This window comes from Pan paniscus, chromosome 19 (assembly GCF_029289425.2).
Source record: "Pan paniscus chromosome 19, NHGRI_mPanPan1-v2.0_pri, whole genome shotgun sequence".
Lineage (NCBI taxonomy): Eukaryota > Metazoa > Chordata > Mammalia > Primates > Hominidae > Pan > Pan paniscus.
The window spans coordinates 26,354,495-26,376,635 of NC_073268.2; the positions used below are offsets into that span (position 1 = coordinate 26,354,495).

The 22,141-nt window shown below is 56.3% G+C and overlaps 1 protein-coding gene across 12 annotated transcripts in view; it reads left to right on the forward strand.

The window, feature by feature from the left end:
* Positions 1-22,141, forward strand: part of SRCIN1 (SRC kinase signaling inhibitor 1) — a 75,872-nt gene that overhangs the window by 11,485 nt on the left and 42,246 nt on the right. For 6 of the 12 annotated variants that reach the window (XM_057300357.2, XM_057300356.2, XM_034941989.3 and 3 more), the window contains 2 exons: positions 15,725-16,026; positions 19,528-19,626. In XM_057300357.2, coding sequence (XP_057156340.1) covers positions 15,725-16,026; positions 19,528-19,626 — 401 coding nt within the window. Of the gene's footprint in view, positions 1-15,724; positions 16,027-19,527; positions 19,627-21,457; positions 21,841-22,141 lie in introns of those variants that run through there. The other 6 variants (XM_057300358.2, XM_055102077.2, XM_034941996.3 and 3 more) reach the window with 2 other exon arrangements.

Consider the following 22,141-nt stretch of genomic DNA (forward strand, 5'->3'; position numbering starts at 1 on the left):
CTTAGGAGAGGGGCTATTTTCAGGTTCCACGTCCTCCAGCCCTTTTCCAGCTCTCTGAACTGCTATTCAGCTACAATCTGGGTGGGCAGCTGGGGGAGGCAGCTCTCCTTGCCACCGTGGCTGCCGCCGCCTTGATGGCTTTTTAATAACTTTGCTCTGAGACAATCTGCAGAGCGCTCATTTGTCTGCCTCTTAATTAAAATTACCGTTTTCCTAAAAGAGCAACGACACTGCTCCCCTCCCTCCCCCATCCTTGGCTGCTGCCGGGAGAAGCCAGGAGAACGCAGAGAGACTTGAGATTGGAGCCCTTTCCCTCCTTGCTCGCGTGAGTTACCCCCGCTTCCCTGCACAAACAGCAGAGGGGCCAAGGCTCAGCCTGCAGGGTGGGCTCAGGGGCAGTGAACCAGGCAGAGGGGGCCAGGGCAAGGGCCTCTGAGACCTGAATGTTCTTCTCTTTCACCCACCCTTTTCTGGAATACCCCCAGTGATGGGGAGCTCAGTACCTTACAAGACTTACTTTCTGCCTCCGTAAAAAGGTGAAGCAGCCCCGTCCTGGCTTTACCAGCCAGAGTGGAATAAGATGTGGATGGGTTTTGGAAAAGTGCTATGAAGGAGTATTGCAATGCCTAGTGAGGGTGTAGGGGGTGGGAGTCGGGAGGAGGCTACCATGGTAGTGGACACCGGGGTCAGCCCCTCACTGTTGACTCTGGTTTTGGTTAGAAGAAACCTGTGCTCCCTCTGTGGGCTTTCAGGGGATGGGGCTCATTTAGTCATTGCTGAGTTTTGAGGAAAAAAAATCATCACTGGTAATAATGAAAACACTGATGGCCAGTATTTATTGGGTGCTTCCTGGGAGCCAGATGCTGGGTTGTGCATTGTACAAGCATTAGTTCATTTCATCCTCACAACTGTCCTGTGAGCTCACTGCTGCTGACTGTTTTGTGGGGGAAGAGACGACAGACCTGAGGGGTTAAGTAGCATGCCTGAGGTCAGAGAGAGAGTCCCAGTCTCTAGCAGGGCAGCCTCAGCCCTACACCCTCCCTTCCCCTCCGCCTTCACCTGAAGCTTTGTATGGGTCTTGCCCCATTCCCTCGTGCCCCTTTGCCTCACTCTCTGCACTCTGGCAGCAGGGCTCCTCTGTGGCCCAACGCCATGGAGAATTCACACTGAGATTCATCACCTTCCTCCCCAACCCTGTTCCTCCTGAGGAGTCCGTGCTGCAGCCAGGTGGGGGCCCCAGCAGCTCGCCTTGGGTCTGGCCTCTTCCCTGTGGGCCTTTGCCTCTGCGGCTCGACTCCTCTTCATCACCTCCCATTCCTGCTCCTCCCTGAAATGCCCTTCCCCAACAACCGCCTCTGGGCTCGCCCCTCCGATCTCCCAGAGCACTGTCAAACCTCTGGTGGCTCCTAATGTAACCTTTCTTGAACAATCACCAGTTCTGGACATAGCTAAGCCCACTAGCCTACTTTTGCTTGTGGGGGCAGCAAACTCAGTACCTTCAGGGACAGCAAATGAGGGAAGCGATGCATGAGGATGATAGGGAATGGTGGGGGCTGTGGTGAGGAGAGGGGTGCCTTCCAGCCTCTGCAGCCCTCCCTTCCTTACCTCACTTCCTGTGCTCCTTAGAGGTATTAAAATTCAAATAAATAAAACCAAACACCACCAGCCCCCCAACACCCCCAACAAAAAAAGCCTGTGCTTCAGTGTAGCCACAGTGTGATCCTTGCTAAATCATCTCATTCATCTTGGCATCCCCATATTGCCTAACACATTAAAGTAGCTGTGTATGAATTGTTTGTTGAATGACTACATGATGACACATGTGCCAGGCACTGTGCTAGATACTTTACACACCTTATTTCTTCCCATCTTCACAAGGGAGGCACTATTTTTTCCATTTTGCCATTGGGGAAACTGAGGCCTGGAGGACTGAAATGATTTGTTCAAGGTCACACATATGGGAAGTGGCCAAGGTAAGATTTGAGCCTTGGCTTGCTGTGTCCTTCTGCCTGTTCTGTTTGGTCATGGGGGTGCATACATGGGACACATGGCACCTGCTTTCAGTACCTGTCCCGGGTAACAGGGAGCACTTGTGTGGCTGGTGACCACCTGGTTGAGGTGCACTGCTCACCTCGGGGAGGCAGGGCAGGGAAGTGAGGGCTGCAGAGGCTGGAAGGGTGCAGATGCCCCTCACCCCAGCACAGCCCTCCTCCCTCAGCTTCTGATCCCATCCCAGCAGCCTGGGGATGGCGGCGTGGTGACAGGTGCCGAGCTGCAGAGATGACGGCACTGCTGATTCCCCCATAATTACTGTCTGATGAGACACCAGAATTAGCCACTGCGCAAGCATGGGATGCAGACACGGGGCACTTGCAGGGAAGCAGCTGAGGGTGGGGGAGCCTCTCCTTCCAAGCCTGGGGCCCTCTGGCAGCAGGGCAGGGAGGAGGAAGTAGGTTAGCAAGGAGGAAGCACTGTGTGGTTAATATGCCTCAGATATTATCATGTGGGCTTGTGGTTTTCCAGTTCTCACAGTGACTGGCTGCCAGACAGGGGCATCCTGGGCCTCAGGCCACTAGCCAGAGAATTCCAGGCAGAGCGGGCTGCCCACTCAGACTCCTGGGCACACCCTTTGGTGTCTGGAGCTGGGGCTCTGAGGGGCATAGTTGCTGGGAGGTGCTAAGATTCAGACCAGACCCCTTAAGTGACATTAGCAAGGCCAGGCACCAGAAAGCAAATGGAAGTGACTGGAAGGAGCAGTTTCAGCTGACTGGGCCAGGAACTTCACCCCTTCCAGGCGGGAGGAGTCAGGCTGGCCCCCTGAGGTCTGAGGCTGGGGGAGGCCTGAGCGTTAGGAGCAGGAGGCAAGGAAGGTATGTTCTGGCCCTGGAACAGGGCTCTTAGGCCCTGAGCATTTGTTTTTCCTGGCACATGTGCTGTGTGGGCAGGAGGGGCACTAGCGAAGGCACTTTAGTAACAGAAGCAGAGAGGAGTCACCTGTGCTGCTCATACCTCATCTGGACCATTAGAGCAGTTCTGAAGGCCAGCAGCCAAGAGGGGTGGTGACATGGGGCTTACCCAACAAAGGGTGGTGCAGATGGCTGGGGGGCTGGGCCACACAGGAAGGACCTGAGGGCTTATGACAGAAGGTTCCGGTTCAGGAGTCTCCACTCTGCTCCAAAGGGAGAGGTCATGACCTTCCCCCAGGTTCCCCTGAGGGCCATGGGCACAGACTGTGGCTCATTTTAAGGAAGGAGAAACCCCACAAGATGATTGGTGCTTTGGATGTAATGAGTTCTCCTTTCCTGGAAGTATCTAAGACCTGACTGGCTGGAGCTCCTGATTTGCAGTTCTGTCTCTGCACAGCCTGTGGCAGGGGCTGGGAGGGCTTCGTATCCAGCGTAGGTACAAGAAGGCTACGAGTAGGGCTGTGGAAAGGTGGATCCCCTAGAAGGTCTTTCAGGACTGTGGGACCCCCACTTCCAGCCTAAGTTTCTGTGATCTGGGGGTGGCTCTGCTTCCTCCCTCTCCTCCAGCCCTGGGGAATAGACCCCCCCTAAGAGGACTGGGTGGATGGCGCCCAAGATTAGCTGGGAAGGAGGGTTGTTTCAGCGTTCTCTTCTTAGGGTGTAGGAAGGACAGAGGGGACCTGTGGGGCTCTGGCCTAATGGCTTAGATGAGTACTCACAGATGACCTGGTGGCAGAATCAGCATCTTCCTCAGGGGCAACAGGGTGTAGGGGAAAGAAGAAGGACATGGGCTAAGCACCCCCGCAGTTGAGATCAGCCTCTTCCACTTATCAACTCTGACCTTGGACAAGTCACTCCTTCCTGAGCCTCAGTTTCTTCACCTGTAAAATAGGGGGTTTGCAACCTCACAAGGTGACTGTGAGAATGAAGAGAATGATGGCTGCACGAGCCCTTTGAGATCATCATGAATATGTGTGGGCGTTCAAGGGTGGTTATCATGGCTGGGTGCAGTGGCTGACGCCTGTAATCCCAGCACTTAGGGAGGCCAAGGCGGGCAGATCACCTGAGGTCAGGAGTTTGAGACCAGCCTGGCCAACACAGCAAAACCTTGTCTCTATTAAGAATACAAAAATTAGCCAGGTGTGGTGGCACGGGCCTGTAGTCCCAGCTACTCAGGAGGCTGAGGCAGGAGAATTGCTTGAACCCGGGAGGAGGGGTTTGCAGTGAACTGAGATTGTGCCACTGCACTCCAGCCTGGGCGACAGAGCAGGACTGTCTCAAGAAAAAGAGTGGTTATCATTTCATGGCTGGTCCATATTTCCCACAGCTTCCAGCAAGCCCAATGCTGGGTTTAACCCTCGTCACTCAAGATGGATGTGTGGATTGGAGAAGGGAGGGTGGGAGTCTTTGTGTCTTTCGCAGAAGGGGAGACAGTTTATTTTTCCTTGCCTTGAAGCCTGTGCTCCACATTCCCAGATGCTGCTCTGATGGGAGAGCTCAGGTTAGACAACAAAGAGAACTTCCACAAGATGCCCCTGCTATCTGACCAGGCCCTGGCTTCCAAAGACTGCCTGACCCAGAGGCCAAGCCGACTTGCCAAGTCTCCTGCCTTTTCCAAACTGTGAACTCCGGGCTGCCCTCGCCCCATCCTCCAGAGTCTCTCGGGATACTAACAGGGTGTCCCTAGGGAGAGAGAATCATGGGCGGCAGGTTCGGCTGTTTGTTCTTAGCTAGCTTGCAGGGTGGCAGAGAAATTAACCCATGAGGTGAGAGCTAAGCCTTGGGTCCCAGCAGCCCTGTCCTTCCCCATCAGCAGAGCTGGAAGCTGGGCAGAGGCCCTCCGGCCCCCTTGCCCTGGTGGAGGCGCTGAGCACCTACAGAGGTGGAATGAGGGCTGGAGGCAACCAGGTCCCAGAGGAGGGTCTCACTCATGAACATCGCCCCGTTGGCTAAGCATTGGTCAGAGTAGGGTGGCCTTGAGGTTACTGGGCTGACTCCTGTATTTTAAGACATTGTGTAAACACCTCAGCAAGGGAGCCCCGAACCTGGCAAAGTGGAAAAGGAGCTGAAGATGTCGCCTCCATGAGGGACTCAGGATGGGCAAGTCCCCACTGTCTTTCACCCCAAGCTGGAGATGCATCGACCTGGCGCTTTAGCGAGCCCCAGATGCCCTGCATGAGCTGCGTGGACTGGCATGACATTCTCCCTGTCTGCGTGGCATCTAAGGTGGCAGAGTGGGGCACCCTGGTGGGCCCAGGTATGTAGACCCCTGCATGTAGACTGTCATGAATACGTGTGGGTGTTCAAGAGTGGTTATCATGGCTGGGCACGGTGGCTCACGCCTGTAAGCCCAGCACTTTGGGAGGCCGAGGCAGGTGGATCACCTGAGGTCAGGTGGAGGCTGAGGCAGGCTGCGCCTGGGCCCATGTCAGTGAGCAAGTACTGGGCAGCCGGGTGCATGCCGAGGTGCACAGGTTTGATGTAGAAGCATGAGTGAGCAGATGTGTGTGCCTGGGCGACTGAGTGTGTGCTGGGAACCCGGAGGAATCCTGCTGGTTCTAGCGGCCGAGGGAGCTGTCTGAGTGCTAGGGTCATAGGGCTGGGACAAGGCCTCCTAGGGAGAGCCTGTCCCCATGAAAGGTGGTGTCTCTGAGGAGGATATCAAGGGCATCTTGGCAAGGCTGGGTCTCCTGCCCAATATTGATGAGCCCGTTGATGAGTACTTGGTGTTGAAAATGCTTCCCTGTGGGGAGGCAGGATAGTGGGTGGGGCTTCCACCACTCACTTCCAACAGATTGGAGTCTCTTCCCCTGGAAACAATATGCTTCCCCCTGGGCACGCTTTCAGCCTGAGGCAGCTGCAGGGAGGGGGAAAAGATCCCTTTCACACACAGAGGGGCGCAGCACTCAGGCTGGAGTGCCCCCTGGGGAGAAGACGCCCTGGCAGCCTCCTCAGAGTGATGGCAGAGCTGAGGACAGGCACCGGCCTTCCTCCCTTCCCACCCTCCAGTGTTCCCTCCTCCCCTCCCGCTCGGCCTGTGTTCCCCTCGGCTGCCTCTCCAAGGAGATGTGGAGCTGACAGGACACCTTCCCTGGGCGCGTGAGCAGCGGAGCTGCCACACAGGAGTTAGCTGGTTAACATAGCGCCGCGTGGGCACATGCCAGAGCTGTTCTCAGCATTTCCAGCTCCAGCTTCAGACTGGGGGTGACATGCTGCCCTCCATATCTCTGCCCCCTTCCTTCCCAGGGAAGCCAATTAGCCATATCTTCATTAGAAGCCAAAAATCACAACCCCACAGTCCTGGGTCTGATACAACTCTGACAGTGGGTGGAAGGAAATCGGGCTCCAGGGTAGATCAGAAGAAACTGACTCTGCTCACCCAGGCTCTGCAGTCTGCATGCCTGTTGCCTGTTGCCTGTTGCCTGTTATTAGCTTCTGCTTCTTCTTCTTCTTCCTTTTTTTTTTTTGTTAAAGCAAATGAGAGGACTGAAGCTCTGAGCATCCCCTGACCTACTCAAGGTCACATAACTAGTCAGTGGATGCAGTGGTTTTTGGTAATGTCACAGATTTGCCTGCTGTGTGTGAGAGAGGAGGGGCGGGGGGAAGAAAGGGGGTTGTATATCTGGAATTCTGGGCACGGGGCTGATTTGCACATTTTGCAAGGATGGGGAGTCTTGTCTGAATGTGCAGTTTGGATGCCCTGCGGGGACCCTGATTTCTGTGTGGTGAGCATCCCCCTGGGCTGGGGGCATCACTGGGCCATGGACCCCAGCTTTTCTCCCTGTCGGCCGGGCTGCTGCGGTGTTTCTGCCTTGCTAAGGAGGTTGTTAGTCTGTGTCCTCCTGGGGCCCGTGGCCTAGAGAGGGGCTCCCCAGGCAGCTGCTTTCTGGGAAGTGGCATCGTGGAATGGAAAAATCCTTGTCCCTGAGGGCCAGGACCCCTGGGTTCCACTTTGGGCTCTGCCTTCAGCTCCTGCAGATTGGGTCAGGCTTGTTCTCTGGGCGTTGGTTTCCTGCCTAGGAAAGGCATCTGACTGGAGAGAGAGCACTGTGGTTTCCCCACACAGGACGGGTAAGGAGGGGGCCACCTCTTCCCGAGAGCTGAGAGCTGAGGGGAGGCCCCACCTCACCACCAGAGTCTGAGAGCTGCTGTGCTGTGTGGCCTGGGGCCCTGGGGGAGGGACAGCTGCAAGCAGAAGGAAGCAAGGACTCAATAGCCATGCAGAGCCAGTGCAGTTGGTGGAGGTGGCACCGAGGCCAAGCCTGGGATCTTTGAGAGTCCCCAGGACCCCACCCCACTCCTGATGTGGTGGGTGGGCCTCCTCACCCCACCCAATTCTGCCCTTCTGGGTGGAATAGCCCCTCTGCCATAAGGGAGGCCCCAGTCTGAGGGAGGAGGTGAGGGTCCTGCCCTGGGAGTGACCAGGTCTGTGCAAGTGGACACAGTCAGCCTGGGATGGGTGAGGAGGAAGAGCTGGGCTGGGGAAGCATCTGATGCCCGCCCCCCTCCCCGGGTGCCCACCCGCAGGGAGCTTGACCCCCTCAAATCTGCTCTCCCCATGGAAAGCCCCAGCAGCTCCACCAGTAGCAGCCAGGGCCCAGGCCCCCAGCCTCACTGCTCCTCCTAGGCAGGTGTCAGTGCCTTCCCCCAGCCTCGAAGAGGTCCTTTAATTAGATTCTGACTCGTTTACCAACTAAGTGGCCTTCAGTGGGTTTTAAATCTGCACAAATTGATTTGTGTTTTTCTGCCTGCACAAAGCTGTGACTGGCAGTGCCCTGCACCCTCCCTAGCTGCCCTTTGCATCACCTCTGCTCCCAGCTCCCTCCAGGGCTCCATCATCCCCCATCCCATTGGATGCCCAGCTTCTGTGGAGCTTGGGAAGGGGGTGGCGGGATTCCCTGGGCAGGGGGATGGAAGAGACCACAGGGTCATAGGCCACAGTCCTAGTCCCCCTTCTTACCCCCACCCCTGGGGAAGGGAGTCCATGTGGTGACTCAGATTAGATCACTCGACCTCCCTGAGCCTCAGTTTCCCTTGCTGTATGATGAGGAGAATCAGCCTGCTCCAGACCCTTCTCCATGGTGGCTTTATAGATCAGGGCTGGGAGGTGGAGGAGGGGACAACAGGTGTATCACCTGCCAAGAACCACCTGACACCTCTTGCCTTGTCCATCTCCCCCTGCCCCCATCCACTACAGTGCCCAGGGAGTGGGCAGGGCCCATGCTGGGGGGATGGCCTTGATCCTCCCTGGCCTCAACCCTCTTCTCTGTCCTCCTTGTCACCCTTGGTGGGGAGGGGAGCTGGCATTCCTTGAAGACAACTTGCCTGGCCTTGCCCCATGTCCCTAGTGCCCTGCCCTAGTCACCAGGAGTCTTTATTTTCTAGCCATCTCCTCCATGCCTTCAACTCAGCTCCTTCTCCTCCCAGGCCCTGTCTCAGGCCTTCTGTCCAGTGGGCTCCCTTCCCCCTTCCTCTCTGTCTTCCCTCCTAGTCCAGGCAGACTCTCCTGAAGTGGAGCCTGACATTCAGGGGGTGGGGCTGGGCTGGCAGGGAGTGGGGATCACCGTGGGGAGGTGCAGAGTTTCTGGCCCCCCCTCTGTGCCAGGAGCTAGGCAGGAGCCCCCTGTCTCCAATCCTCAGTCCAGCTGCCTCCTTCCCCCCATCGCCCTTCCCCCATCACACGCCCTCATCTCCGAGGCTCCAGTTGGAGTGACAGGGAGACTCAACAGGGCGCTGGGTATTAGCAATTTGGGGGGATATTACACAGGAATGTTTACAGAAAGGCAATTGCCCGGAAAATGACTTTGGTTGCTGTGGTATGGGGCGGAAAAGATGGTTTTAGAAAACAGACACAGATGGGCTTCTGATCCAAGGACCCACAGCCAGCCAGCAGAAACTGAGGAGTATGGGCACACGAGGAAGGCAGAGCCAGGGGCACCCAGGGACAGGGAGGCCAATTCCTTCACTAGCAGGGGAAGCAAAGGATCCCCTCTCCTAATTCGGGTTCCCAGAGCCTCTGCCTAGTTTGATACATATCTGGTCCCGGTTGACCTTTGTCCTCTGGCCTCCAACCTCCAAGCACACCGTGTGCTTCCCGACTGCAGCAGGCACCCAGCAGGATGGAGTCATCATGCACAATCAAAGGTGGCAGTGCCTCGGGGCTCCTCCTGGCTGACTTGGGCTCCTGTAGCATTGGCTGCAGAGGAGGGACTGGGGGAGCCTCATGCTGTGTGTTTGTGTGTGTGTGGGTGTGGCCTAAGGCAGGCAGGTCCTCCACCCTTCCAGCTGTCTCCATGCTCCTCTCCTGCTGCCCTGCCTAGCCCCATGTCCTGTGGGCTTGTGAGTTGGTGTCTTCACCTTGAGTGCCTCCTGCCCTCGCTTCCTGCCAGGGCTATAACCCAGCTCCTACCCCTGCCCAGGCAGTGGGTTGGGGCACACATGTGACAGCCTCTCAGGTCCCCAAGGGAGGGGTTTTGTCCAGCCTCCTTATCTCCACAGAGAGGGTTACAGGGACCTGATTTCCAGATCTTGAGTTTGGGGCTGGGGAGGACTCACATCAGGGGCCCCAGAGAGTTCTCTTCTCCCTTTCCTGAGCTGGTGGCTTCGTTCTTCCTCTACTTTGTCCATTTGCCTCTCTCCTTCCTTCTCCCTCCCTCTCCTCTCCTCTCCCCATTCTCCTCCTTTGCAGATGACATCATGTGTGAATGTTGCCCAGGGGCAGCCAGAGGACAGAGTAGAGGGTTACATCCGGGGTAAAGATGCCAGTTGGGGACTGGCTTGGTGGCTTATGAGATGGTGTCACTAAGATGTTGGGATCTTAATTCTCATAATCAGTTACAGTGATCTCATGTAAAAGAATGTGGTAGAGGATAAAAATAAATGAGGCTGATAAATAAACGTAGAATTTGGAATTGTTCGAACAAATGACAACGTCACTCTTCCCAAGCACCTGTGCCGTCCTCCTAGCCGGCCACTGGGGGGCGCCCGCCACTTCCCGGCCACCCCAGCCTCAGGCCACTTTCACCTTCCGCGTTTCCCAGGCGGGGCAGGCTGAGCTGAAGGTGGCAGAACCCGCCTTCCTCACCCTGCCCTTCCCCTCATTCAGATTCTGGATTTCGCCAGTTCTTGGCATCTTCCCTGTGGCTTGAATCTCGGACTCAAAAAATATAGTCAGCCTTGCACACTGAGGTTCCTTGGAGAAAAGAGAAGCCCTGAGCCCCTCCCTTATGTCTCTGGTTTCCCCAACCCCATCCCTGGGTTAGGGGGAACCTTCAGGCCCAACACCCCTCCCCCAGGGTATCCTAGCTTTGCTTCCCTTCCCCCAGAGTTCCCTGCCTCCGTCTCTCTCTATCGCAATGCCCCTATCCCTCTCCCAGCAGAACCCAGCCATGCTTAAGACCCCAGCCCGGGTCTCTCACGCCCTCCCTGCCTGGAACAGGACGCATTGATCTGTGCAGGGCTGGCAGGTGCCTGGATCCGCTTGCTAGATTGGAATCGATCCCTGTGTCTTTTCCCTGGGCTGCTCAGGTCCGAGGGGGGTCAGGGCCACTCCGAGGACTTGCTGATGGCTGGAACAGGCGTAGGGGTAACAGGGAGGTCAGGCTGCTACAAGCCCATCGCTGCTCAGGAATGTCTTTCATTGAAAGCAACCTACTTTCGCCTGGCGTGGTGGCTCACGCCTGTAATCCCAGCACTTTGGGAGGCCAAGGCGGGCGGATCACCTGAGGTCAGGCGTTGGAGACCAGCCTGGCCAACATGGTGAAACCCCGTCTCTACTAAAAATACAAAAATTAGCTGGGCATGGTTATGGGCTCCTGTAATCCCAGCTACTCAGAAGGCTGAAGCAGGAGAATCGCTTGAACCCGGGTGGCAGAGGTTGTGGTGAGCCGAGATCACACCATTGCACTCCAGCCTGGGCCATAGAGTGAAACTCTGTCTCAAAAAAAAAAAAAAAAACAAAACAAAACACAGAAAATGAAAAAAGGAAAACAACCTACTTTCTCTACCATTGTCTTGCCAGCCTCTCACTTAGTGCCCAAAGGCAGAGTTTAGACGTTAACATCCCCATTTTACAAATTAGGTTCTTAGGCTCAGAGAGGGAAGATATTTGTTGACTGAATGAGTAAGTAAATTAATGAGGCTGGGTGTGTGTGGTGGCTCATGCCTGTAATCCTAGCACTTTGGGAGGTTGAGGTGGGTGGATCGCTTGAGCTCAGGAGGTGGAGACCAGCCTGGGCCACATGGCAAAACCCCATCTCTACAAAACAAAACAGACCACCAAAATAAGCTGGGCATGGTGGCACGTGCCTGTGGTCCCAGCTACTCAAGAGACTGAGGCTGGAGGCTAGCTTGAGCCCAGGTTGAGGCTGCACTGAGCCATAATCGCGCCACTGCACTCCAGCCTGGGCAACAGAGTGAGACCTTGTCTCAAAAAATAAATAAATGGCTAGCCTGGGGTCTCAGAAAAGTTGCTAAGACACCCAGGGTGTCTCTGGCCTGAGTTTTTCTCTCCCAGTGTTCTGATTTCAAGTGCCTGGCCTGCTGAAAGAGTTAAAATCATGCCTGAGTCTTCAGAGCCCCCCCAGGAGGCTGGTCACTGGCTTCCCTCTCCTAAGGACAGGATGCTCCCCCACCCTCAACCAGAAGCCCAGGTTCATCCTCCCAGCTCAGCTGGGGCCCTGCAGAAAGAAGTTAAATCTGTACAAAGTAGGAAGCCAGGACAGCTAGGCTACCCAGGCGTTCCCTTCTCCCCGAGCCTCAGCTTACTTTTTTGTTATATAAAAGCCAAGGATCTCAAAGGTTCTTAAACGGATTCTAAAGCTTTTCACATCAAAGCTCCTCCTTGCCACCGCCCCTCAGAGAGAGCAGATCATCTCTCCTGCCCCCTCCCCTCTCTCTGCCACCCCTTAGTATCTAGCTCCTGCCCGCCTCACCCCAATAGCCCCAATGCCAGAGCACCTGAGGGCTGAGCGACGGCCTGGAGGAGGCAGTGAGGGGTAGTCCCTGCTTCCCTGTCTGTGCAGGCTGCTCAGCAGCCCCTCCCCACTGCCAACTGTGAGATTTGTGGGACTGCAGTCATATAGTGCAGTTGTGAGCTCCATGCCCTACCCTCTGCCTGCTCCAGCAGCTGGGAGCTGGGACCTCTCCCTGCCATAATCTGCCTGGGAGAACTGGGTGACCTGGGGACCCTCCCACTCCACAGTCACCACTCATCTCAGGCTGGTACACTGTTTGCTCCACCCCAGACACACTGAGATCCCCCAGGAGGTAGGGAAGGAGGTGCTGGCATGAGGAGGGGGTAAGAGAGGGGATGAGGAGCTCTTTTGGCTCCAGGAAGGAAGCAGCTGGGAGACGATAATTGGAGACCTGTCCCAATGTTGTCCTGAGCCCTAGGAGGACAGAGGAGCCTGGATCTCTGGCATAAGGGGCAGGGGTCCTTCTGGCTCAGGCAGGACTAGGCCTGAACTGTGGAGCTGGATTCCAGCAGCAAGGCCATGGCAGAATCCACAAGGCCTGGGCAAAGGAAAGGCTCTTGGCCTCCTTTGAGGCCCCCTCCTCAAAGGACCCCTCCCAGAGGGTCCCCTCCTTCTCACTTGTACCCAATGGGCTGCAGACCTCTGGCTGGTGGTGAGGGTGAGTGGAGGAGGAGGAAGGTCAGGGGTTATGGGAGGCAACCCTCTGACTTTGGTTGGAGCTATTTCTCCAGCGCCCAGGGAACCCCCAGCCTTCTCCTGGAGGCATTATTCAGGCCACTCTCCTTTAGCCACACTTCTGGCCACTGTGGGTTGCCACAAGTACCTCAAAGACAGGGACTGGGCCCTCAGGAAGATGGCCCCAGTGTTCCCAGTCTCACTCAGTCAGGGTCTATTTCACGAATTGCCATCATATCAGGAAACCTTTTGTACTGTACTAATGCAATATATGTTTTTGTTAGCTCACTTTGAACTTTAAATTTACTTAAAAGGAAACTTTATTTCACTACCATCCCAAGGAACTATATCCATGAAATCACTGGTTTGACCTTCTAATTGGGGCTTTTTCTAATCCTTATGAAAATAAAGGTATTTAAAAAAAAAAAAAAGACCTGGGTGTGGTGGCTCACACTTTTTTTTTCTTTTTTCTTTTTTCTTTTTTTTTTTTTGAGACAGAGTTTCACACTGTCTCCCAGGCTGGAGTGCAGTGGCGTAATCTCCGTTCACTGCAACCTCTGCCTCCCGGGTTCAAGCATTTCTCCTGCCTCAGCCTCCCAAGGAGCTGAGATTACAGGTGCCCACTATCACTCCCGGCTAATTTTTTGTATTTTTAGTAGAGATGGGGTTTCACTATGTTGGTCAGGCTGGTCTCAAACTCCTGACCTCGTGATCCACCTGCCTCGGCCTCCCAAAGTGCTGGGATTACAGGTATGAGTCATCGTGCCCGGTCCGCGGCTCACACTTTTAATCTCAGCACTTTGGCCTCCCAAAGTGGGAGAATCACTTGAGCCTAGGAGGTTGAGACCAGCCTGGGCAACATAGCAAGACCCCATCTCTAAAAAAAGGAAGAAATTCACTGGGTGTGGTGGCAGGCACCTGTAGTTCCAGCTACTTGGGAGGCTGAAGTGGGAGGATCTCTTGAGCCCAGGAGCTTGAGGCTGCAGTGAGCTATGATCACACCATTATACTCCAAGCTGAGTGCCAGAGCAAGACCCTGTCCCCCCAGAAAAAGAAAAAAAGAGGAAGGAAGAGAAGACATAAAATAATGTTCTTCCCAAAGTCATCTCTCATGTACTTGGACCTTATTTTGGGGAGCACAACAGAGGATGGTGACCATGGTGAGAGGGACCACCCAAGACCCAGGGCCATGGTTGGGGATAGCAGCAGGTCAGTGAGGAAGTCCACACATGCCATGTGGTGCTGTCAATGTTCACTCAAGAAACAGTCATCGTGGAGAGTGTGGTGGCACAAATGTAATAAATATTGAGATCAAATCAGGCCTCTTCCATTCAGTGTTGCTTTAGGCTTGTCAGTGGACTTCTCTGAGTCTCAGTAGCCATTTCTGAAATGGGGACCATGATAACACCCACCTGATGGGGTGTAGGGAAGGAAGCATGCAGCCATGAGGCAGGTGGTCAGGCCCTGGTGAGCTGCGGCTCTCATGCCCATGGGAGCCCTTCTTCCCTTGGTTCAGTGGGAGGTGCTGGGTCCTCGCAGGCTCTGTGCCCCTAATGGACACAACCCAACCATAGCCCAGGGAGGGGTGTGTATGTGTGTATGTGTGTGTGTGTGTGTGTGTTGGGGGCAGGTGGCTTTTCTTGAAACCTGGCTGAATCTCCTCTTTCCTCTGTGGCTGGGCAGGGGATGGCAGACCTGGCAGCTGTCCATAGACCTCCTGACAGTGGATGCTTGGCGGGAGGAGGCTTGTAGCAAACCTGGCTGGTTTCCAGCGTTTCCAGCCTCGTCCCCTGTTGCCCTGGGCTGCCCTTGGAGGAGCCCTATGAGTCAGGCCACACGGGGGCGGGAGTGCATGTGTCTGCTGCAGCGCCTGATGCCCCAGTCCTAGGCCACACTTGGAGGGCTGCTTTGGGGCTGGTGGATTGTGGGGCTGGGGTGTGCAGGAGAGGCTGTGCTTGTCTCCCTATGGACTGACTTCTGAGGGGCACAAATCTATGTTTTATGCCCAGGAATATGGCTGAGGTAGGCCCCCAGCAACTTCTTCCACCCCCAGGGGCATGGGTGACCTCTGGAACCCCTGGCCACTGGTCACTGAAGCTGGAGAGTGCGGGCCAGCAGGGCTGGGCCTGGGGAGGCCAGGAGCTCAGGGCTGGAGGGCATTTGGGAAGGGGATTCAGAGTTCCGCATGGGACCTCAACCCCCGGCCTTCTCTTTCTTTTGCTTCTGTGCTGTCCTTTGTCCCCTGTACGTCTCTTATGGGTCTTGAGCTTGTGTGTGTGTCGGGAGGAGAGACTGAAGAAGGGAGGGGAGAGGTGGGGGGAAAGCCCCTGGGAAGGACTTCAGCTGTTCTGTCTGCTTTCTTTCCCTTTAAGTTTGTTCCAAATCCATCTCTCACTGTCCTCTCTGTGCCCAGCCTCTCCTGTCTGTCTATCTGTCTGTCTCTGGGGAGGGAAGGGAAAAGGGGTCCCACTGCCCCAGACGCTGGGCTTCCATCTCCATGGGAAACCTGAGAGCGATTTTTGCCCTCATTCTCCTCATGTCTTCCCGCCCTGGCCCTTTTCCCAGCCGGCCCCCAGCCTTGAGGATAAGTATGTCCTGGACATATGCTAGTCTGAGGGAGGAGGCAGGGCTCCCCCTCCCCCAACCTCAAAGGAAGACTACGAGCTCATTTTCACGTCTTTTAGGGAGCATCTAAAAAGCACCCCTCCTTCCCTCACCTGCTGGCACCAGCTTTAGGAGGGGAGGGGGTTGTGTGGCTGGAGAGGGTCTCAGGATACCTTCTACCCCTTTCATCCAAACCCCCAACCCTTGGCCTCAAAGGGCTGCACCCCCGCGGTCATTATCGCTCCAAACCCACGGAGGAACAGGGAGTATCCAGCCCTTGTTCCTCACCCCTCCCTAGGGGCCGTAGGCGCGCTTTCCACGCCATCCACGCACCTCCCCCTTCAGTCCCTAGTGGGGTGCTGGGCAGCCCCTGCCTCTCCCCGGGCGCCTCTCCACTCTCCTTAGGCCCAGGCCCCGCCCCTTCCCGCAGGGACCCCCGTGGGGGATGGGCAGCCCCAGGCCGGGCGCGCCGTGACCCAGCCGTGCCCCTCTCACCTCTCGCAGATCCGGAGCGGAGCAGCCCCCCCATGCTGTCTGCGGACGATGCGGAGTACCCGCGGGAGTACCGGACCCTGGGGGGCGGGGGCGGCGGGGGCAGCGGGGGCCGGCGCTTCTCCAACGTGGGGCTGGTGCACACGTCCGAGCGGCGGCACACGGTGATCGCGGCCCAGAGTCTGGAGGCGCTCAGCGGGCTCCAGAAGGCGGACGCCGACCGCAAGCGTGATGCCTTCATGGACCACCTGAAGAGCAAGTACCCACAGCACGCCCTGGCCCTGCGAGGCCAGCAGGACAGGATGCGAGAGCAGGTGAGTGGGCTCCCGGCTGCGGCCGCGGCCAGCGGGCAGGGGAGGAGGTCTGACCTCGTGCTCCGTGTCCCCAGGCTCATTCCAACTCTGGGAGGCATCTGGAGCAGAGAGGGGAGAAGGGGAGGAGTTGGGGAGTTGTCCCTCCAGGGCAGTGGCTCTGGTTGGCCTTTTCTGGAGCCTGGGGAGGAAGGGGGTGGGGGCTTGGCCCCCAGACCTCTGCCTGCAGTCCGGAAATTGAGAGCGTGTGACCGGGCAGAGAGAGCCCAGCCTCTTTAACTCAGGCTGTTTGGGCAGAACTCTTCTGGGAGGAAAGGAGAGGAGGACAGCCTTGGGGACTGTTGTTCTGTGCCTGAGAGTCCATCCTGTGGTGAAGTTGAGATGCTGGGGTCGTCGGCACCTCTGTGATATGGACTCTAAGAGAGAGAGCCTTGAGAGCCTCAGTAGGCTGGGTCCGATGTGTCCCCAGTTCCTGCAGCCTGCAAGAATGGAGCCCAGAACGGGAGCCTTTGACCTCTTTCCTCCCTGTTCCACCCCGTGGCTTGCTGGGTGACTTGGAGCTGGAGGCCTCCTCTCTCTGTACCTGGGTATCTCTCCTGCCATCAGTAGGGCTTAGAGAGGAGACACAGCGCCTGTGTCTAGACCAGGACCTGTCTCCTTCTATAGCGAGTGGGATGGTTCCTTTTTAAACCTCCCCCAGAACCTCGGGGTCCTGAATGCATCTCTCCACCCAAGTATGAGCTTCTTGTCTGTAAGAACATGCTTTCTGGGTCTAGCATCCTGTGTACAGTTCTGCATTGGTGAGGCGCTTGCATGGTTGCTGCATATTGGCTTCTGAGACTCAGCCATTGTACCTCTGGGTGAAGGGACTGAGGGGAGGGATGCACATCCCATCAGCAGCCTTTCAGTCAAGCCTGGGGGTGTGTCAGTCCCTGTCTCCCTTTTCCGGGTTCTACTGGATGTAGCTGGGGATGGGGAGGAGTGTCCCCACTCCCATCCTCACTGCAAGGAACAAGACACATTGGCACATTTCTGGTACCTTATCTGCCCTCTAGTGCCACCTCTAGTTCCGTCTGGCTTTTGCCTTTTCCCAGCTCTGAAGTCCTTCTGGGAGCAGGATGCAGATCAGGATTAGAGAGAGTTGAAGAAGATGTGGCCGTCACCCTCAAGGAGCCCCTCTCATTGGGTTCCTCCTGTGTGCACTGGCTTGAGGAGAAGGGCAGGGGCATTTGTCATCTAGCTGGGGAGGGGAACAGTCAATTGGGACGGGGTTTAGAGGAGGGAAGATCATAGGCAGGCCTGATCGGGGAAGGCTTCCTGCAGGAGGAGGTATCTAAATCAGGCTTAGAAAGATGAAAAGGGTTTGCATAGCCCTAAAGGAAAGAATGTTGTTTTAGGAGTGGTGGGGGTGTATGGCATGGGCATAGGCCTGAGTTGGTTTGGGAACTGGCACAGAGGTCCACCTGGCCGGCGAGAAGGCTCAGGTGGGAGGTAGTGGGATGTGTGGGAGCTGACTGAAAAAGTGGGGCAGATGGTGGTGGCTAAGGTGGCTGTGTTTGCTTTTGGATGGTGAATAGGAGGGGAGAAGCGGGACTGGAGGCAGGGGAAGGAGAAGAGGAAGAGTGTATCAGGGATGATGAAAGGGAAAGGATGGATGGATGGGGGTTGGAAGAAGACCAAGTGTAGGTCTAAGGCTAAGCTGCCTGGACCTAGAAGGCAATGACAGAAACACCTGGGCGACAGGGAGATGTTGGTGCCTTGGAGAGAAATACGAGGGTTGGAGGGAAATGTTTGGGGGTGAGGGAGAGGAATATACAGAGATGGGTTTGAGCAGTGGGTAGGGCATTCTTGGGGTTGCTCTTAAGGCACCATATGCACCACTCAGGACTCCAGAGAGGCTGCAGCTTCAGGAGAAGAGTTGAGCACGGTCACAGCAGATACAAAGTGGACCTGGGATGCGGAGTGGCCATCAGGGCACAATGGGGTCTAAGAAGGGAGAAAGCCCATGATGTGTGGGGAAAGGGGACCAGGAATGTTCTACATCCATGAGGAAGTCCCAGGGGAAAAAAGGCCCCTGGACAAGGGGCCAGCAGGAGGGTGACCAGAGCTTCAGAAGTCCAAAAGGATGGGGAGAGAGAAACAGACTTCGCGACTGGCCGGGATTTGTGGGCGCAAAGGGTATTGAGAGCTTGTGTCTCGTGGTGTGGTAAAGTAATGGCCAATTTCATGGGTTAGGGAGTCTGGGATTGGTGAAGGATCAGGAGCCCCAGCCACAGACTTATTTTGGGGAGATTGGGCCAGGAAAAGGATGAAAACAGCTGGGTGGAGCTTCCAGGGGTAGCAGGCCTGGGAGAGAAGGCATAGGCATGTCTAAGGGCCTCCTATGTTCTAGCATGTTCACCAGCACAGAGTTTGGAACTCAGTAAATACTTAGGAAATGAATCAAAGCCCAGCCACCCACAAATTTGTTCCTTTCTTCTTTCACTCATTCGTTTCCCCACTTAGAGTGTAAGTGGGCAGGATCTATGGCCCGTTCACTTGCCATGGAATGTTCGGTGCTTAAGCACGGTGCCAGCTCAGGCAGTGTTTGTGGAATGAATGAGAGAATGAGGGAGGAATGAATCTGAGGATGCCAAGGGGAAAGAAGGCCACGGGAAACAGGTCCTAGAGGAATCTGGAAGGATGGTCTTAGGTGTGGGGTGGCCTTGGGGAACGAAGGGGGTGGAGTCACTTCCACTGAGATACAGGAAAGAAAGATATGCTGTGGGACAGAGACAACTAGGGGGAGGCTTCTCCTGCCCAGCGGTTCCTATTTCTGTGAGGTAGGTGTGACACCTTTAGTGAGGAGGGGATGAGAGCTGGGGAAGGGGAGATGGTAAGGAGCAGCTTCCTTGCCAGTGTGCAGAGGGGCAGCCAAGAATTGGACATGAGGCTGGGCGCAGTGGCTCACGCCTGTAATTCCAGCACTTTGGGAGGCTGAAGCAGGTGGATTCCTTGAGCCCAGGAGTTTGAGACCAGCCTAAGCAACATGGCTGTCTCTTAAAAATAATTTTTGTTTTTAATTAGCTGGGCATGGTGGTTTGCCCCTGTAGTCCTTGCTACTCAGGAGGCTGAGGTGGGTGGATCACTTGAGCCCAGGAGGTTAACGCTGCAGTGAGCCGTGATCGTGCCACTGCACTCCAGCCTGGGAGACAGAGTGAGAACCTGTCTCAAAAAAAATAAAGTGGAGATGAGAATTTCAGGAATGTCTGATAGGGAAGGCCCTGCCCTGGGCTCAGGGAACCCCCAGGTCTAACAGAAAAGCAGACATCCAGAAACAGAGCAGGGCTGTAGATAGAGAGATACCCAGCCTAAATAAGGGACTTGCCAGCATTGCTAGACCCCTCTGCAGTATGAGCTCTGTGCCAAGGCTTGCCCCAGGAATGCCCTTCCCTCCCAATCACAGTACCCCAGCGGCTCCTGCCCGCTTCCCCTAATGGGGTGTCCCCCGCTTCGCACACACAGGTTGGCGGCTGGACCGTGGACCCCGTGTGCCTCCTCAGCTCCCTCTGCTCCCACCTCCATGGCGACTCCGCCCCCTCCGGGGCTGGCCAGCCGGCCCAGGTGAGTCACCCACCTCCACCCCACCCCCCAAGCCCATGGTGGAGTTTGGCTTTGGGGAGGATTTTTTTTTTTTTTTTTTTGGAGGGGGGATGTTCAGGACTTTTATTTTGCAACCTTTTCTCTTTGGTGTAGGAGCCCCTATTTTCAGGAGACTTCTGTGTCCCGTACTCACATCTGCCCGATGTCTAATTCCCTGCCACTACCTCCTCAGGCCTGGTTGACTTTGGAGAAGGAATTTTTTGAGGGAAGATACTCAGGATTTTTAAAAAAGTTTTTGTATCCCTTTCTCCTTTAAACAGAAGTCCCCTGACCTTGCTCTGTGGGTTTTATGCCCTCCTCCCACTGAGGACTATCTTATTCCCCTCTCCACACTCTCCCCTTCCGTTTCTGAGCAGATCCAGCCTTCCCCAGATGTCCCACCATCAGGAAGTTCTGCATGAAGTCTCTCTCTCACCCTTCTTGCTAAGTTCATGGCTTAGTCTCTAATTTTTAAGAAGACTTGGGCATCAAGCCATCTATTCTGAACTTATTCCCCTCTTCCTCATCAGGCTTCAGTGTCCGTTATGGGAAGATAGATCTTAGCTTAGACAGGGACACATGTAGGCAGGATACTAGGGGCCTGGGCTCCCAGCTAGGCCTGGACATTGCTATGGGAGAAAAATAGGCATCTGAGGCCCAAACTAGGCATCAGAGTTGCAATGGGAAGGGGACAGCCCAGGGGAGGTCTTGACTTGAGGATATTCAGCTGTAGGAGGCAGAGGAGGGGTAGTGGCAGGGAATCCAGTGGGAACAGGGTGCTCAGGTCCTTACACACCCTGCTTCCCCCAGAGGACAAAAAGTCTTGGCTTTTTCAAGGAGAATTAAGAGAAAGAAAATTGTGACCACCTAGGAAACGACAGGCCTTCTGAGGGAGGATGTTTTAGCCGAGTGTAACTCAAGTCTAGTAACAGATTGGCATGCTTGTCATCACTCACAGGGCATTCAGCCCAATTTCTTTCCCAGTTCCCAAGCCCCATCTTGGCTGAACTTTGGGGAACAGGAATGTGTCTGCCCCCAGGGCTGGATGGCAAGTGGGACAGACTTGTCCTGAATGGCCAAGTGCATGGCGGAGACCAAAGTGGGGCTAGGACAGGGATGGTGATAGGACAGAGGACGATGTGATATGCATGGGTAGGGTTGTGGTGCCTTGTCTGCCCAGAGGTCCTCCCCAGATGGAGCATCTTGGGGCTGTGATAGGGGTTGGATGATGGACAGGAGTGAGGCTGGACTGGGTGAGCTCAGTTGTCCCAAGTCAGGGGGTTAGGGGAGCTGGGGATTTTGGCCTGTCCACATCTGGGATCTGCTCTGATGGGGGAAAGGGGAGCGCTTGAGCAGACCTTCCTCCTGGGGCTCTGTAATTAACCAGGAAAGTGTCTGTGCATAGGATCTTTTCATCACTTGATACTTATCACACTCCCTGCCCCTAAGGCTGAGTCTGAGGTTCCCTTTTGTTAAGTGCAGGACCAGAGACTTTGGAAAGGCCAGAACCACACAGCAGGGCAGGATGAGAGGCCATCTAGGAAACTTAGGCATCCTAGGCCTCCCAGACTTGGCTAAGGATTAAGTCACGGGAGAGTTAAAGGCCAAAGGTGCACAGCAAGACCCCGGTGGGGAGAGGCTGTGGGCTCTGAAGTTTGAGCAGGAGGCAGAACACTGTCCCCTCCCTGATCCTCCACCAGGCGGGACCTTTGGGGATGGGGGCAGTGAAGAGGATCCTGGGAGGGCACCAGAGGTTGGACTCCAAGCCAAAGCCCCTCCCCCGGCTTCCACCAGGCTGTCTAACCTCCCTCCCTCCTGCTGCAACCCGAGTCCCGGGCGCCGGGCCGGCGTATCGGGTGACCGCGGCGACGCAGCCACCAGCCTCCGCCGCTCCTCTGCGGGGCTGCGCCGGCGGGGCCGCGCCGAGGGAGGGGGCCGCGAGAGGGGATGTGCACGGCGGCGCGCAGCGCCGCGCCAGGTGGAGTCGCGGTTACCGGGGCGACTGGGGCCCGGGCCGGCACGGCGGCGGCCGCGGCGGCTCTCGCATTGCAGCAAAGGGCACCGGCGGCGGCGGCCGCGGCTGCGGAGGCGGCCGGGGGAGAGAAGAGCCCGGGCGGGTGGGAGTAGGGGCCCTCCCTCCCCAGCCGGACGCAGGACCTGGGGCTGGGGACCCCGCACGTACACCTGTGGCCGCAGGTAAGGGGGAGCGACTGTGGGGGCCGGGATCGCCGCCTCGGGTTGGGCGGGGGGCGGGGACACGGGGATGGGGGCCCGCTCCGCGGCACCGAGAGCCATCCAGGGGTGGGGGACGTCCAGGCCATTGCAGGTTCCCGATACCTGAGAAACGCCTCCTCCCCTCCCCCACCGCATTAGGTGCCTTCGGCGTGGGCCGGCCCCCACTCCAAAATCAGGCTGGCGCCCCCTCCCCCAACGTCGGAAAGTCATGACCTTCCCGGGGTGCGCCCTCTTCCCCAGCGTCCCACAGCACCCCCACCCA